Source organism: Equus asinus, chromosome 1 (assembly GCF_041296235.1).
Source record: "Equus asinus isolate D_3611 breed Donkey chromosome 1, EquAss-T2T_v2, whole genome shotgun sequence".
NCBI classification, from domain to species: domain Eukaryota; kingdom Metazoa; phylum Chordata; class Mammalia; order Perissodactyla; family Equidae; genus Equus; species Equus asinus.
Window position 1 is genome coordinate 111,940,498 of NC_091790.1, and position 17,848 is coordinate 111,958,345.

General features: G+C 42.1%; 1 protein-coding gene across 1 annotated transcript; it reads right to left on the bottom strand.

The window, feature by feature from the left end:
• PSMC2 (proteasome 26S subunit, ATPase 2) lies at positions 1–17,835 on the bottom strand. The gene is made up of 12 exons (XM_044769488.2): positions 17,542–17,835; positions 15,443–15,480; positions 14,551–14,632; positions 13,722–13,821; positions 5,357–5,488; positions 4,857–4,929; positions 4,381–4,476; positions 3,538–3,702; positions 2,294–2,381; positions 539–741; positions 348–444; positions 1–262 (listed from the first exon to the last, which is right to left on the bottom strand). The coding sequence occupies exons 1-12, from the start codon at positions 17,609–17,611 to the stop codon at positions 105–107; spliced, it is 1,302 nt and encodes a 433-aa protein (XP_044625423.1). The 5' UTR covers positions 17,612–17,835; the 3' UTR covers positions 1–104.
• Positions 17,836–17,848: the final 13 nt, after the last annotated feature.

Sequence of the window (17,848 nt, forward strand, 5' to 3'; positions counted from 1 at the left end):
TACAATCTTGAAACCATTTATTTTCTGTGTGAAATGGTTACTAGTAAGTCTACGTAAGGTGAGGATTCCAATTAAAAGAAAAGTCACCCTGAAAGCCTTCAGGCTCAGTTGTATGTCATATAGCGGGGAGTAGCACTGAATTTGGCATAGGATTTAATGACCTTATTTACAGCTTCCAAGAAATCCTTCTCAGTGGCAATTTTTCGCCGTGCTCTGATGGCAAACATACCAGCTTCTGTGCAGACGCTTCTAATCTCAGCACCTTTCAAACAAGAAGGAAGTAACAGGCTTAATAAAAGTAACGTGAAGAGACAGACCAGCAAATATAAGCAAGACTTTCAACCTACCAGTGCTATTTGGACACAGTCGTGCTAACAACTCAAATCTGATGTCTCTTTCAACACTCATTGAACGTGCATGAATCTTAAAAATGTGAGTCCGACCCTAAAAATAGGAGAAATGACAAATATTAAAAAGAATCACAGGAAGAAGAAATTTCAAGAATAATCTCTTTTCTAAAATGAAATGATTTTCTTACCTCCAGATCAGGTAAGCTAAATTCAATCTTTCTGTCCAATCTCCCTGGCCTCATCAGTGCTGGGTCCAAAGTGTCAGGCCTGTTAGTGGCCATCAGCACTTTAATGTTGCCTCGAGGATCGAAACCATCCAGCTGATTGATCAGTTCCAACATGGTTCTCTGCACTTCGTTGTCACCTCCAGCACCATCATCGAAACGAGCCCCTGGGAAGACAAAAGAATCAGCCCTCATGTCCTCTCAGGAGCAGCACCATGCCTAACTCGAAAGTGCTGTGAGTCTCTGCTCAGATCACGCTCTCCAGCACAAGTGAACACGACAGTTTCAACAAACCTTTTTTGTGTGCTTCTTTCAAAAGGACTCATCACAGATTTATTTAACGTGGGCTCCCTTAAAGTATTTTTTAAATCCTCTTTCAGGAGGTTTTGTTTTTCAATATCACTCAAGCACACCTCCGTTGTTTAACACAATATACACCTGGATGAGGTAACAGAATACTTGGGAACGTGAGCACCATACTGGTGTCTGACCATCTGTAAGAACTATTAGACTCCTTTAAACTTCTCAAGACTGTCCTTAAAACTACAGCTAAGCCTCTAAGACAGCAGCTCCCTATCACAGGGACTTGGCTAAATTAGAGGACTCTAAGTTAAGGTCAGTCTCACTTGCGTTTCAACAGCGCCAAAAAAAGGCCTCCAAATTTTCATTTTTAAACTGTATAAATACATACTGTTGTATTAATGTACTACATACATTATTAAAAAATGGAAACTTTAAAAATTAGATTAAAATTAAATACAAAGAAAAATTCTAGTGTTTTCCTCCTGCACCCAATACTATTTTATCCACAGTCTGCTTTGGAAACCACAGCTTCAGAGCATCCTGACATCACAAGGCTTATTCCAACAATACTGTAAAAAATGACTTCCGAGTCACAACACTGCATTGATCTCCTGTGGCCAAATTATGTCCCCTGCAGACATTAAGTACAGAATATCCAAACCCAGCAATGCCCATCCAGTCTAAAAGCAAGACGCTAGGTAACCTAACCACAGTCCCCTAACAGTGTTGCAGGGTCCACCATATTTTCCAGTCATTTTTATCACTAAGTTCATCACGTAACCGTCTAGATAGACAACACTTCTCCATCCAGCAAGGGTTATTACTCTTATAGACTATAACAATACCCAAGACCTATTGAACAGTTTAGAGTTTTCCAAGTCTATCACATTTATTACTTACTTTAAAGCTCTCAAAAACCCATGAAATAAACAAGGCAGGAATTATCACTCCCTATATAAGATAAGCAAACCAAGGTGCAGAGTTAGTGAAAATAGCCCGTCTAGATCACACAGCTCATACTGTATTTCATCAACTCTATGAAGCCAACATTATTTTATGTACACTTTAGGAAAACCACCACCTATTAAATTATGACCCCGTGCCTTCTTATCACATTAAGTGAGGCTGTATCGCAAGCTAGGAGTTCTTGAAGTGTGAAAATGTGTGTTGTATGAATGAAATTAGGAAAATACAAAGATAAACAGTTTGAGAAATGGCAATGCTATATAATGTTTCTTTTTTCCTTTATGGTATAGCCCTATTGTTTATTAGATCTGTGGCTCCAAGCTGCCAGAGCTCATAAAAGAGGTGGAATTAAAATCTTTATACAATTAACATGTCAGGAGAACTCTACACACATCACTTTAGAACTCTCATGAGACCCAATCCCAAAGGTTCTCTAAATACCATTCATACCTCCAATAGCATCAATTTCATCAAAGAATATAAGGCAGGCTTTTTTGGTTCTGGCCATTTCAAAGAGTTCTCGAACCATTCGAGCCCCCTAATGAGAAAAATAATGTTATGTTAGTTGTTCTTAAAATACAATAAGAAATTATGCTTCAAACTTTTCAATATTCCTGACAGTATTCTCAACCATTATTACCTAAAGCTTTTCAATAATACTGAAGTTTATCTATTCCATCAAATTAATTGTATTAGCCTCAAAACAATATTAAGTAATTTAATGATTTGGTACCTATTAAATAGCCAATAACTCTAAGACCTAAACAGGTCAAATTATCACTGTTAAATAAAATAAAGGCAGCATTTCAATGGGTAAAACTTGAGGAAATAAAAACATTCAATCTATCACTTGGCATTTCTGATCAATGAGTTTGATTTGTAAGTTTTTTTATTTGCTTATTTATTTTTTGTGAGGAAGATTAGTCCTGAGGTAACATCTGTTGCCAATCTTCCTCTTTTTGCCTGAGAAGACTGCCCCTGAGTGAACACCTGTGCCAGTCTCCCTCTATTTTATATGTGGGATGCTGCCACAGCATGGTTTGATGAGCAGTGTGTAGGTCTGTGCCCAGGGTCCAAACCCACAAACCCTGGGCCGCTGGAGCAGAGCATGTGAACTTAACCACTGCACCAATGGGCCAGCCCTGACTTGTAAGTTTTGATCTAGGAATAAAAGTCTGTCTCAACTCATGCAGCTCCTTTTCTAATTCTCACTGTAAGTATACTAATCACTAATGTTCCAGAGACAATATATACAGCCCTAGACTTACTCTCTAATGGAAAAAACGTGTGCGCGCGGGGGGAGGGGCACGGGATACACATCCACGCACATTCCTACAGACAACCCTGTTCTCTCCTCCTCAATGGAACACAGAAGGCCATCCCTGAAGTGGAAGACTATGTGAACGCATTCACTGGGCACTTCTAGGGTACTCATCACACAAACCAAATCTGTAGAAAATGACATCCTTTTGAGCACAAGCACACTGATTAAAAATTTTAGGCAGCTGTTTATTTCCAAATGACCACAAAGGGAAGCTGGTGGCTTCTGGGCTTCTGAATTACTAATTACAATACATCAATAAAGAAAATTCAGGTCTCAATCTTTCAGTGTGGATTACAATTTTAATTTCAACCATGCTTTAAAAGTTTTTCACATAGCTACATATTCTTTGATTATGATTGATTTACTTTACCTCCCCGACGTACTTCTGTACAAGCTCAGATCCAATAACGCGAATGAAGCAAGCATCAGTCCTGTTAGCAACTGCCCGAGCACAGAGTGTCTTGCCTGTACCCGGGGGACCAAAGAGCAGCACACCCTTGGGAGGCTCAATGCCAAGGTTAACAAACCTCTCTGGCTGTGATGGAGACACAATTTTTACACTTATCACTTCTGTATAATAAAAATAAGACTACTTCTACATCAACGTATTTAAACCAAAATTATTAAGTCCACAATCTACATACTTGATCTAAATAAGAATTTTACTTATTCTAAGATGTAGGATCGAAACTAGATTTAAACCAATTCATAAGGCTGAATATCTCTTAAAGGTGTTTCTACTATCCAGGCTTAAGAAAACATTTTTTTTCCCTAATTTTAAAAAATTACAGTTTTTAAAGAACAGAAGTATTATCTAGTATTTAATATCCTGGTTATCCATTATCCTCCCAAGTTTAATTTGATTCAATTCAAGTCCATTTGCTCTTGATATCATTAAAAACCATGGCTTCTTCTACAGTAACCTATAACATTCTAACATCTTGCTAAAAGTTACACCTCAGCCTTCTCTCTAAAGAGCAGCTATTTCTTTTTTGGAATAGGTTTGACCACTCAATCCTTTTGCTTTCTCTCTTCTGGAACTTACCAACTCTCCTCCACACCTCTTCCCTCTACCCCCTCAAAAATTTTCATCAAGGAAAATATAAAATTTTAAAAGCTACCTAATATATACGCAATGTTAGTGCACAATACACAAAAGGCTGTCATGCCTTTATACAAAGAAATTTAAAATGCAACAGACACAGCCACTTACGTGAAGTAGCGGGGTCTCAACTACTTCTCGAAGCTTCTCAATCTGTTCCTTACAGCCACCCACATCGCTGTATGTGACATCAGGTTTTTCCTCCACCTAAGAAAGGGAAAAAAACGTACAACATATAGCCACAGGCTTTTGAATACTCATCCAAATGTTCTATCCAGTAGAGTAGACCCAATACCCTAAAAAAAAGTCAGACTTAAGGCAAGTAAGAATTTTAATAAAAATGGAATACATTGCCCCGTGTCCTAGAGCCACTCGCTGTATTACTTGTTCCGACACTAGGTGAGAGACAAGCTAGTGAAAGAAAGACTAATAAAGACGTTCTCATCTGAAAAACTGTGTAAAACATTTTGGAAACTCACTACATACCCAAATGTTAACAGTTTATTAGTTAAAAATTTCAAAAATTTCTGAGATGGAGGCAGTTGTATTCCAAGTCATGCCACCCCTTGCCCCCTACAGTTTCTCACCTGCATCATGGTAACTGTTGGGTCAATCTTAGGAGGCAGCGGAATGTGAATCTGATACTTATTTCTGTCCACACTAAGGAGGTAAAAAAGATCCTCATTAACACACTCAAAAAATTTACTGAGTGAATTATCATGTATTCTGTATACGTTAATTATATTAACTCCCTTAGGCCTCAAAACTATCCTATAGCAAGTGCTTCCTCCACCCACATCATGTTACCTTAAATAGACTGGCAAACTCAACTCTAAAATTCTGCACTTACTTTAATTATGACATTTGAAGACATACATAAAAAGCCATAGTGGTGGTGGGGGAAAGGAGGCAGATGGGAATCAGTAAGCAGATGCAAAAGAAAGGATGTCCAACTGTGGTACCCTATTAGATTTTCCCTTGGTGTTCCATGGCACCCAGTTCATTCATTCAAAAGAAAGCCAAGGATGTGAATGTGACATGGTATCCTTAATGAAAGAAGAGTATTTATCGTAAACAGAAATCTTACCCAACTCTCATCCCTTCTTCAATGTCAGTAGGTGCCACCTGATCACTCAGGTCCACCACGAACTTGGCAAACTGCTTCACGTTGATAATGTACTTCGGGTCCTCTGAATCAGCATTGATTATCTTTGTACATCTAATACAGCAAAAGGCTTCATTAGAGTAAGGAACCGAAACCACTAATAATGAATTCAAGTAACACAATTCTCTGTGGAGCATGCAGTATACTAATGAGCAGGTGTAAACTAGAACTGCAGAAACTGGGCCACTGTTAAAGATCCTTTTCTACAGAATATGCTCAATCCCAAGGGTCCACTCAACTTCAGCAAAGCCAGAAAATTTTCAAAAGATACATGCCCCTGGAAAATTAAGCCCAAATATCCCATCATTAAGAAGTTGTCTAGTTTCTTGATTTTCATAACCATATTCCTTTATTAGTGATACTCCTCTATACTTTAAGGTAGTGTCCTCTTTATCTTCCCTATAAGACAGTCATCTTACAGCAAGTTACATAATAAATGTTTTCATTTTTTCCTGAGTTTATATTTCAAATCCATTTTTATTATTTTATTTTTTTTTACTTTATAAACATTTTAATTTTTTTAACTTTCTGTCTGTCTGTAATAACAGCACTGCACAGCTGCACAAAAATATTTTTTCATCCTTATTCTATAATCTTTTGTCTATTTTTTAATTTTCCTTTCATTTTCTAAATTCTTTTGTTAAAACTAAGACACAAACACACACGAGGCTAGGCTACAGAGTCAGGATCATCAGCATCACTGCCTTCCACCTGCACGTCTTGACCCACTGGAAGGTCTTCAGAGACAGTCACACGCATGGAGCTGTCATCTCCCTTGATAACGATGCTTCTTCTGGAACACCTCCTGACGGACCTGCCTGAGGCTCTTCTTGAGGCGATATCACTCTTTTCAGAAATATGTCTATGGTGATTTGCTTGGTTTCTTTTTCTCATCATAGATTTGCTTGTAAGCGGATAATGCACCATAAACATTATTCTCTATTAATGAGAAGCTTTTGGTGTTGGGGTCTATGTTTTCAAACTTCTTAAGGAGCTTGCTGAGGTTTGCAAACTCTTCTGCTGAACCTTCACGGTGAATTTTCTTGGGGGTTCTTCTTCTCTTCAAGTTCTTCTCTTGCCTTCTCTTCAGCTGTGCGTTCCTGTTCCATTCCAACAACCCCTCACCGGCCAGTTCCTCAGAAGCCCCTCAGCGTCGTCCTCGTCCACACCCAGGGTAAAGCTGTCTGCTGTCTCCACCACAGCCTGGCTGATTTTTGCAGCCTCCTCACCCTTGGCAGATCCCTTGAAGTAACAGATGAACCTCTGAGTGTCTTCTTCCAGAGGCCATCCACACCCTCCTCACCCCCAAGCCCAAGCAGGGTCCTTGATGCAGTCACAGACGTTGTGATCCTTGCAAAATTGCATCATTGCCTTCTCTGCGTCTTCCTCAGTTGCAGCAACAGCCTGGGCAAAGGTCCTCCGCAGGCAGTAGGCCTTATAAACCCTCTAAGTCCTTGATCCATCGACTGGACCAAAGAGGCGGTGTGTGGAGGGAGAAACAACGCTTTGATCTGGGATGAAGATCACCAATAAAGAGAGGATGTGCGGGAGCATTACCAACAATAAGCAAGCTCTTGAAAGGTATGTTATTCACCAAACAGTACTTCACTATTTCACTGGGATAGCAATTCAGGAGGACACCTTGGCAGAGGAGCTGAGTCATCCACGACTTCTGATTGCTCCCGTAGTACCCTGGCAGTGTGTGCTTGCTGATATGCTTGAAGACCCTCACTGAAGGCTCTCACTGTGCCAGATCACCGAGAGTTTCAAGTTGTAGGCTGCAACACTGCCCCCAAGTGAGCCTCTTATCTTGTCCCTGAAAGCCTTGAAGCCTGGCATGGCCTTGGCCTCCTCTGGCTGCGAGTCCTCTCAGGCATCGGCTTCCAGAGGAGGGAGGCTTCATCGTGTGGAATATTACTCTGGCAAGTAGCCTTCCCCCACAATCAGCTTCTCTAGTTTCCGAAAGTTCTCCAGCTGCCTTCACATCAGCACGCGCAGACCCACCCCCACTTTCACATCGCGTAATGAACAACGATTCTTGAATCATTTCAACCACCCAGAGTTAGCAGTAAATTCAACACCATAGTTGGGTCCAGCCTTGTCATTCAACATTACAAACTTTCACTTCGGCTGTGTCTGTCATGGTGCTGAGAGGGACACACTTCTGTGTCTGGTCTTCAGTCCAGGTCACTAGAAGTTTCTCCATGTCTGATGTAGGCCCTTCTCAAATTTGTTAGTCTCGTTGCCTTCAATGAAGCAGAGCCTTTAACAGCTTCTGTCACTTTGTTCTTGTTCTTCAAGATCGTAGCTAGGGTGGAATGGAACACGCCTGACTGGCAAGCAATAACCATCACTGATTTTCCACCTTCGCAGCCTTAAATCACTTTAAATTTGGTTTCCAGGTCAATCACTCAACGTGGTCTCTTACTGGCAATATTAGCAGTGGATTTCGTATGAGTCAGTGGATTTTTGACAAGGGTGCGAACACAAGTTGATGGGTAAAGAACAGTCTTCAACAAATTGTGCTGGAACAATTAGATATCCACACGCGAACGAAGTTGGACCCCGTTTCCGTAGAAGCACCAGTATTTCCTGAGCTCCATCTATGAAGTAGGCCCTGCTCCAGGTGCTGGGGCTTCATCAGCAAGCAAAGCAAACCGCCCTTTCCAGGCCCTCTGCCCTTGTGCCTTCTCATTGAGTTCCCAGCTCCGGGGTCTCCGCCCTGGAGGATGTGGCCCTTACTTTGGCGCTAGCCGGCACGCCCTTTGCCGGGAAGAGGGGGTCGGTGGGGATTCCAGTGGAGCAGGCCTCTGGGGTCCCTGCAGGGTGTGAAGGACCAAACCCTAAGAGACCGCAGAAAGCACGGGCCGGCGCAGGCTCTCAGGCCAGGCCGGAGAGGGGCCCTCAGAGCGCGCAGGGGGCGCCCCGGAGGTTCTCGGGGGAGGGCCAGGCCCACGTCCACAGGAGGGCGGGGCGGGCGGGGCGCGGGCTGGCGGCGGCGGCAAAGGGTAAAACCACTGGGCCAGCACACAATGGGCCTATTATTGTTATTTTTAACTTAAAAGTATTCTTTTTCTGTGTGACACAGTGAGGGCAAGTGTGTACAACCAAACACATCATGCAGAAAGTAGTCTACTGCCTTTCCTCTTCTATACCATCCATCTACTGAAGAAAAACAAAAGCAAGAAACAAAACTCATGGTGGAAAGAACTCAGGTCATAAGCCGTAGCAACAAATACAGGGAAATACAAAATAGTCTCTGGAGTGTGCACACAGGTAGAGCTGAAAATAAGGTAAAGAATGCTTTCTCCTTGCAGCACAATCGTGTGACAGGACTCTGTGTTCTGTTACTAGCCAAGGTCTACCAGGGAGGTAGAATTACATATACAGAAAGCACCTATCACTACTTTATCTGACAGACGCTGCTAACACCGTATGCAGATAGATTTTTTAATCCACACCTGAAAAAGTATATATACAGGGACCTCAACATGCAGAATGGAGGAGTAAGAACTTTGAAAAACCTGCTCCTCCTTAAAAGCAAAGAGAACACTGGCAACAACAGTCAAAATCAACAGTTTCAGAACTCTGAAAATTAACTACAAGCTTATAATAACTACCGGATTATAACAATCCAGGGAGTGTTTATTCGAGAAAAATGGCTGAATCTCAGTAAGAACACTGAGCCTTGTTGCATTTTAACTTGCCTTAATCCCATCCTCCTCTCTCCAATTCAGCAGTAGACTTGAAAACCAACAGCCTCACAATCATGGTAAATGTGAAAACCAGTGGCCTAGCAGCTATGGTGGGGGTGGGGGGGAGCAGTTAAGAATGAGTCTGAAGCTCCCCAAAAGCCCAACCTCCAAAGAACTGTCACTATTTGACCCATCTGGCAGCTAGTTAAAGAGCCCCATTCTCAAAACTTGTCTTTATTTGACCTGACTCAGAGCTCACTGTATCTGAACACTCCTACCCAAAGGACTTTTGCTGGAAACAATCGGCAGCAACTGTTTAACATCACAACTGTCTGAGGCACCATTACCAGTTGGGGCTAACAAGAGGCTGACCAAAAACACCTCAAAGGAAAAACAGCAACAATAATAAACCCTGGGGAAAGGGGAAATCTGATTTCCAGAGCCGACATATCACATTATTTAAAATGTCCAGTTTCCATCAAAAAATTATGAGACATAAAAAGAAATAGGAAAGTATGGCCCATACACAGGGAAAAAAGCAGTCCATAGAAACTGTCCCTGAGGAAGCCTAGACATTGGTCTTACTAAACAAAAACTTTGTAATCAGTATCATAAACATTTTTTAAAAACTAAAGGAAACCATGTCTAAAGAATTAATAGGAAGTATGAGAACAATGTCTCACCAAATAGAGAATATCAATGAAGAGAGAAATTAAACTGGAAAAGTATATGGCTATAAAAAAAAATGATGTTCTGATACATACAACATGGATGAATCTTGCAACATTATGCTAAGTGAAATAAGCCAGAAATAAAAGGTCATACATTATATAATTCCATGTTTATGAAATGTCCAAGATAGGCAAATCCATAGAGACAGAAAGGAAACTAGTGGTTGCCAGGAGAAAGGGAGAGAGAAGAAAAGGCACTGCTAATGGGTATGGGTTTCTTTTGGAGGTGATGAAAATGTTTTGGAGAGAACACAACAGAAGGTATCAAGAAATGCTGGGCCAAGGGGTGGGTGGTGGTAACTCTACTAAAAAAGGGGAGGATGGGGAGCTGAGAGGGAAGGAGGGGTAAACATAAGTGAACCTGTTGATGAAATTCCCTAGTCCTCTATCTCCACTGTTCTTCCAAAATATTGGAGACTGGAAACACCAGGAGACTGCAAACAACTTCTCAGGGAAAAATGACCATGCAAATGAAAAGATCTGAAGATAGTGATACTGAAGGCTCCCAAACTAAACATCCAACCACCTAAGCTGGAGTGAAGCTTAGGATCGACATGCCTCAGTGTTCAATCGAGAGCTTCTATCAGCTTTTTGGTTTCCCACTAAAACCAAAGCCCAGGGGCCAGCCCCATGGCCGAGGGGTGAAATCTGCACACTCTGCTCCAGCGGCCCGGGGTTTTGCTGGTTCAGATCCTGGGTGTGGACATGGCACCGCTTGTCAGGCCATGCTGAGGCGGCAAACCATGACCAGAAGGACCTACAACTAGAATATACAACTATGTACTGGGGGGCTTTGGGGAGAAGAAGAAGGAAAAAGAAGATTGGCAACAGATGTTAGCACAGGTGCCAATCTTTAAAAAAAAACAAAGCCCCAAATGAGATCACCAGGCAGCTAGCATAAAACATGGACATCAAACAAGCAAAGAAAAAAAAGCCATCTTGGAGGAATCGGAAACCTTCCAGTTACCATTAACTTCCTTCAAAATGAGAACATAGTACAACCATGAAATGAGAACAGGATGTTCAGAAGACAACAAAACACAGACACTGAATAAAAAAGGAGCTCTTAGAAATTAAAAGAAGAGAAATGGGAGAAAAAAAATCAATAGAAGGACTCAAAGATAAAGTTAAAATCTCACAAAAAAGTAGCGGCCAGCCCGGTGGCGCAGCAGTTAAGTTTGTACATTCCGCCTTGGCGGCCTGGGAGTTCTCCAGTGCGGATCCTAGGTGCGGACATGGCACCGCTTGGCTAGGTTGTGCTGTGGTAGGCATCCCACATATAAAGTGGAGGAAGATGGGCATGGATGTTAGCTCAGGGCCAGTCTTCCTCAGGAAAAAGAGGAGGATTGCCAGCAGATGTTAGCTCAGGGCTAATCTTCCTCCGAAGAAAAAAAAACCTCACAAACAAGTATAGCAAAAAGACAAAAAAAGAAAAGCAGGCGAGAAAGATTAGCATCTAGGAGGAGCAATCAAGGAGGTCCAATATCCAAATAAGAGAAGTCCGGAATAGCGGACCAAGAAAATAGAGAGAAAGAAATTATTAACAAATAAACAGCTTCATGAAAGTCTGCCATACTGAAGGACATTAGAGCCCCGCACAGTGGCTGGAAATAGACCCATGTCAAGGCACTCCGCCCTGAGATGTCAGAACAGTGAGAACAAGAGGAGACCCCACAACTCTCAGAGGAGAAACAGGTCACATGTACAGCACTGGGAATCAAAATGGCTTCAGACTACCACCACCAAGAGGCGGAAGACGACGGAATGACGCCTTCGAAATTCTGGAGGGGAAAGAACTTTATACCAGCCAAGACATTTTCAGACACAGCTGATCTCCCAACTAGACCCTCTTTCAGGAAGCTCCCGGAGTACAGCCCACCTGACCTAAGAGTACAGCCCACTTAACCTGAGAAAGAAACTCATGGGATGCAAGCAACAGGAGAGAGGCAAAGGGAAGCTCCAGAGTGAGAAGTCACCGGATGACTGTGACTCAGCAGGAGTAGAGGGCAACGGCCCAAACCGAAGCAGGAAGGGAAGGGAGCCTGAGAGAACACCTGATGCACCTGACGCAAACCCCAGAGAAAACCCAATGGAGCTCATACCTCTGAAGCACAATTCAGACAATCAGGAAATACTGGGGGGCTGAGTTAGCAACATATCCAGAAAACCAGGCAAATGGAAAACAAGGCAATTACGACAAGGAAAACAAAAAGTGGTGCAAGAAAGGAAAAGTAATCACAGTTTACTGCTTGGCTCTTGTGAACAGGGTTTACTTAGCCACAACTATGAAAACACTGAATCCTGACCTAAGCAAAACTTTACGACAATCACATTAGGAAGATGCAGGGATAGGAAGCGTATGTCTTTGGGATGAAAGCAGAGGAAATAAAACAAAGTTTTCATCTTCCACGGTGGGAAGCCAACGGAGAACACCTAAAACTAAAAAATCCAGAAGCAATCTACAATATACAAGACTTAGCACTCCCCATTAAAAACATGAAGGTAGAAACCAAAATAACCAGCTAAACATTTTGAAAACAAAGGTATCTCTAGGGAAGAGGAATTGGGAAAGAGAGCTGTTGTCACAGAACTATTTAACTCTTTAAAACTATGATAAAACTAAAAAGCAAATGAATAAATGAAAGGAAGGAAAGATGGAAAAAGGGAGGCAGTGAGGGAGAATAAGACAAGAAAAATAACCTTTAGTTGTATTAAAGAGATAAAATTAAAACAAAATTTAAACGATTAGAATAAAACACAGGAGAGTATGTTTATACTCTTGGATTGGGCTAGGCCTTTCTAAGCAACATTAAAACCCGAAAGGTATAATGAAAATATTGATATATTTTATTTACCTCCTAAAAATGTAAAACATTAGTACAACCAAACCTAACAGGAGGTTAAAAGCCAAGTGACAGACTAGGAAAAAATATTTGCAGCATATATAAGAAAAGATTCATATGTACAATATATGAAGCTCTCCTAAAGATTAACAAGAAACAACCCAACAGAACAAAACATGAGTGGTCAAAGTAACACAAATGTTTAATAAGTATAAGAAGTAGCTATCATACTAGTAATCAGCACAATGCAAATTCAAACGAGATTGTTTTTTTGCCCAAATGGCAAAAGTGTAAAAATTGATCTTACGCTGATCAGGCAAACAGGCATTTGCCTCAAAACCTCTTGGTAAACCAAGTGTAAACTGGTCAAACCACTTTCTTTCACAGATTTTCAAAACTATAAATGTCTCTGACCCCATCATTCCACTTCCAGTAAGTAAGCTATTCTACAGAAACGTATGCACATACACAGACAAATATTTAATGTGAACGTTCATTGTAGCACTCTGTGTATAACAGAAACTGCAAACAGCCCAACATCTACAGAATGCTATGTAATTTTTAAAAAACTAGAGAAACAAGAAATAAAGATGAAGATCTATATTAAAGATAATGAAAGATTTCCAAAATATGTAGTTATGTCTAAAAGAAAAAATGAGGATGTTCTTTGTGTGCAAATATATACACGAAGATACACAGGAGGATTAAGAGGACCAAACTCTTTTCAGCAGTTTTGTCTAAGGAAGGGGCAATGAACAGCAAGGATGGGAGGGACGATTTCATGTTTTGCTCTGTATCTTTCTGAATCATTTGGATCTTTTATGTGATTATGTCTTTACCTATTTCTTGAATAACTGTTTAAGGCATAAAATTTTAACTCCAGATACCTTTGTAGAAAGCTTTATTTACGTGGCATTTGGAATAGAAATTCTTTACGAAGTACTGCATCATACCTGAGACTCTAAAAAGTACCTGAATGTACAGATAAAAACACATTTCCACCGAGCGCTATGCATACCTGGCCACTTGCAAAGGCTGTTCACTCTGCAGTGTCTGCTTATCTGCAGCCAAATCCCAGAGTGCTGGGGGGGCCAGGCCGGTGTCTGACTCTTTAATACCTACATAAACAAAGAGCACAAAATTCACTGAAATGCAATGCATCACCCCGAAGCAAGCATTCTCACCTCAGCACTACGGACATTTTGGACTGAATTTGTTGTGGGGGGGCATCCTGTGCTTTATAATCGGATGGTTAACAGCATCCCTGGCCTCAAGCCACTAGATGCCACTAGCACCACCTCTCCCTCAAGTCATGCGAATCAAGAATGTCTACAGACACTGCCAACTGTCCTGGGGAAGGCAAAATCATCCCAGTTGAAAACCATCACCCTAAAGCAGTCACAAGCCAAAAACTTAACGCTGTGTTTGACATTTTTGTTTGCAGGTCAAATACCATAAAACTTCACCACTGAAGTTCCCAAGAAGAAAAGTTTCCTACTAGGCAATAGCCCACTTACTTCAAGCAATGTGAGATCACATTTTTATTCACTAAGAAATTCTGACTTGTTTATTCGAGTTTATTGAACTTGGCTTGGACCAACAGAAACATTACTTGCTTAAAGGATGATGTTTCTTAATTGCTTGAGTATTAAACTTGCTGGTAAAAGGTAGCAAAAAAGCTATCGAAAGAGGTTATTAAATGAGATCTAATTTCTTAACAGATAGGAAGGATAATAATTTTTCTAACTCTGTAATTCATGAAAGAGTAAACATTTGTATTTAAACTCCCTTGATATAATTAACACATTATCTTTAAAGAGAAGAAACAGGAATAAAAAAATATCTACCAGTGAGCTCATTAATTTTCTTGAGAAGTTGTTGAATATCATCTTCAACCTGCTTGATCTGCCTCGAATAAGTGCTCTGACCCTGGGAGATACAGATGACTTCATTTAGAACACATGGATACCAACAATTTATTAACTACAGACAAAAACTTTTAACAGTTACAATCTCAATAGCTATTATTGTCCCAAAGTTTGTGAAGTAAAAGTACAGAGAGGAAGTAGTATCATTTTCAGAATTATTCCTGAACCAATATTTTTCCCTAAACGGACAATGCACCATTATGCAAGATAACAAATAAAAATCATGCCTGAAATTATCCAAAACTACAGGCCCATTTCTACAGATTAAAACTTTCCATCTCAGATCTAATTTAGTTATACAGTAACTAAATTTGTGTTTTAAATACAGTAAACATTTGTGTAAATGATTTCAAATATCTTTCAATATAGGACCACACTTTAATTATAAATAATATAAAAATAACATCTAAGCTTAGATACTCTGAATATTTACTCTCTGATCTCTTCTAGATAGAAACTGTAGGTAGGTAACTTTTTTCAGTGAAGATTGCTATAAAATACTGGACATTCTCTTCTAATTATTTGGGAAAGACAATACAGTCATGCACCACATGAGGGCATTTCAGTCAACGATGGATGACATACACGACAATGGTCCCATAAGATTCGCACCTCATAGCCTAGATGTAGAGTAGGCTATACCATGTAGATTTGTGTAAGTACACTCTACGTTTGTTCGCACAACGATGAAATCGCCTAACAACACATTTCTCGGAACAATCCCTGTTGTTCAGCAATGCACGACTGTGCCGACAATAGTTCCTATTTCAGCATAAAACATCTATATTTTGTAGACATTGAAAGGACTTACATAAGTTTTCAGCAAGGCAATATCCCCCTCATCCAGAGCTAAAAGAGAGAGAATGCATGAGATTCAAATAAAAGAAACTAGAGCTAACAATCTTTTAATGTTCCATTCAAAGTGCATTAATTGAGTGAGAAAAGTTGTGCAAAGTTGTAATGATATAAACACAACCATCAAATAGTTCCTGGACTCAAGGAACTCTAACTGAGAGAAGGCGGATGAAACAGAAGTCTGTAACATGGCTGCTCAAGAGTCTCAAAGTGATGTGACACGACAAGAAGGAGAGCCCAAAGAACAGTTTGAGAACCAAAATGACCTGGGCGCTGGCGCCAGCAAGGCCATGCATTCACTAAGGAACCTCAGAAAGACCACTGAATCTCTTTGAGCATCAGTTTTCTCATCTGAAAAATAGACATGATATTAATTTTCCCCGCACAGCATTGTTATAAAGATCAAATAAGGGGGCCGGCTCCGTGGCCACGTGGTTAAGTTCGCGCGCTCCGCTGCGGCGGCCCAGGGTTCGGATCCTGGGCGCGGACATGGCACCGCTCGTCAGGCTACATTGAGGCGGCGTCCGACATCCCACAACTAGAAGGACCTGCAACTAAGATATACAGCTGTGTACGGGGGGGGGGGGGGGGGGGGTTTGGGGAGATAAAGCAGGAAAAAAAAAAAAAAGATTGGTGTCGGTTGTTAGCCCAGGTGTGAATCCTTAAAAAAAAAAAAAAAAAACAGATTGGCAACAGTTGTTAGCCCAGGTGCCAATCTTAAAAAAAAAAAAGATCAAATAAGATATAGATGAAGAAGCACATAAAGCTCTATACACATTAGTCATAACTGTATCCAAGGGATAAATTTATGAATGCATTTACAGAATGTTAACATACCCAGAGAAATACACGGGTGAAATGTTAAATGTCTGTGACTAAGTTTTCCACTAGGTGACTGAATACTTCCGAGATTTGCAGTGTCCTAAAATACTTTTAAGGGAAAGAATAGAGTGTGGGATGCAAGTAGAGAGGAAATCCCTTTCTTGGGGGGGGGGGGGGGGGCGGGGTTGAAATGAAGAAGACAGGATGCTAGGAGAGGACGAAGTAGTTTAGGAAGGGAAGAGTAAGAGAAAAGACAGGAAAAAGACCACAAGAACGTTTAAAAATAGCCTGTAAGGAACAAAAGAAAGGCACCAAGATGAGACTAGCAAAGGGGCTCCGGGGAAGAAATGGTGTATGAACATGGTGTGCGTATCTCATGCATTCTAGGCAGAGTGTCAAGTCGTAGAGGCTCTAAGGAGAGAAACTCAGTACCATCAAATATTACAAAATTCACCCTACAGCTTGTGTTTGTGCGCGTGGTAAAAGTTCTACGAATAGGGTTATTCATTGCTCTACAATGGCTATGAGACTGGAAGAAATCTAAACGTCCATCAATAATGATTAATTACCTACATCACTGTACACCAAATAAAGGGGGATGCTACGCAGGTGCAGAGAGAAACACCAACTATTTACATAATAATATGAAGTTATCCCCAAGATACATTAAGAGTGGAAAAAAAGATGCACAGCATGCTACATTTATGTAAAAAGAAGGAATATACAAGCAAACTTCCTTGTCTATGCACAGAAAACGTCCAGAAAGACAACGCAAATGGCAACAATGGCTGCCTCCGCAGAGAAGCAGGTGGCCGGGGCCAAGGGTGACACTTGTCAATCTATCTTTTGAGTTTTACGCACGTGAATGCATTATCTTGCCAAAGGAGCGGTTTTGGGGAAAACCATGTCTCAGGATGCTGGCTATACAGTGATGGCACAGTGTCACCTTTGAGAGGGAGGAGGGACAGCGGAGAGAATGCAAGCGACCGCGCACCGCCTGCAGGCCTGACGGCCCCAGCATGGGGCGGCCTTCTCCCCGCCCGGAGAGCCGCGGATGAACTTGGACCGGCGGGAGTCGGCCGCAGACCCCAGCGCAGGCCGCGGGGGACGGAGCGGGCGGGCGGGGGAGCCCGGCGGCCGCCCCCGACGCCATCACTAGGGCGCGCGGGGACGAGCGCAGAGCGGGACTGCGGCCCCCCGCCCGGCCCGGAGCCCCCGACTGCGGCCACTGACCTCGGATGGGCTTGTCCTCCTTCTCGTCTTCCTTGGTCTTCCGCTGGTCGGCGCCCAGGTAGTCCGGCATCTTGGGATCTCGAACGCCTCAGCCGCTCGGCGATTACACAGCACCTTGCCCGCTTCCGGTCTGCGGCCCTTCCCCTTCCGCCCCGGAAGTACGGTGGCCCCGCGGCCCGCGCCGCTGCGCGCGGAGGAGGGGACGGAGGCGGAGGCCGCGCGGAGGCGGGGGCGGGGCCGCGCGGCGCGGGCCGCGGGAGAACCCTCCGGTCGGGAGGGAAGTCGGCCCGCCCCGCCTTTCACCATG

Bases quoted from the DNA above. Each gene is read 5' to 3' on its own strand.
- PSMC2 (XM_044769488.2), bottom strand. From the start codon at position 17,611: ATGCCGGACTACCTGGGCGCCGACCAGCGGAAGACCAAGGAAGACGAG. The intron at 14,633-15,442 runs GTAAGTCCTTTC...TGTATCTCCCAG, and splicing joins TTGCCTTGCTGAAAACTTAT to GGTCAGAGCACTTATTCGAG. The intron at 4,477-4,856 runs GTGAGAAACTGT...TCCCTTTCTTAG, and splicing joins CAACAGTTACCATGATGCAG to GTGGAGGAAAAACCTGATGT.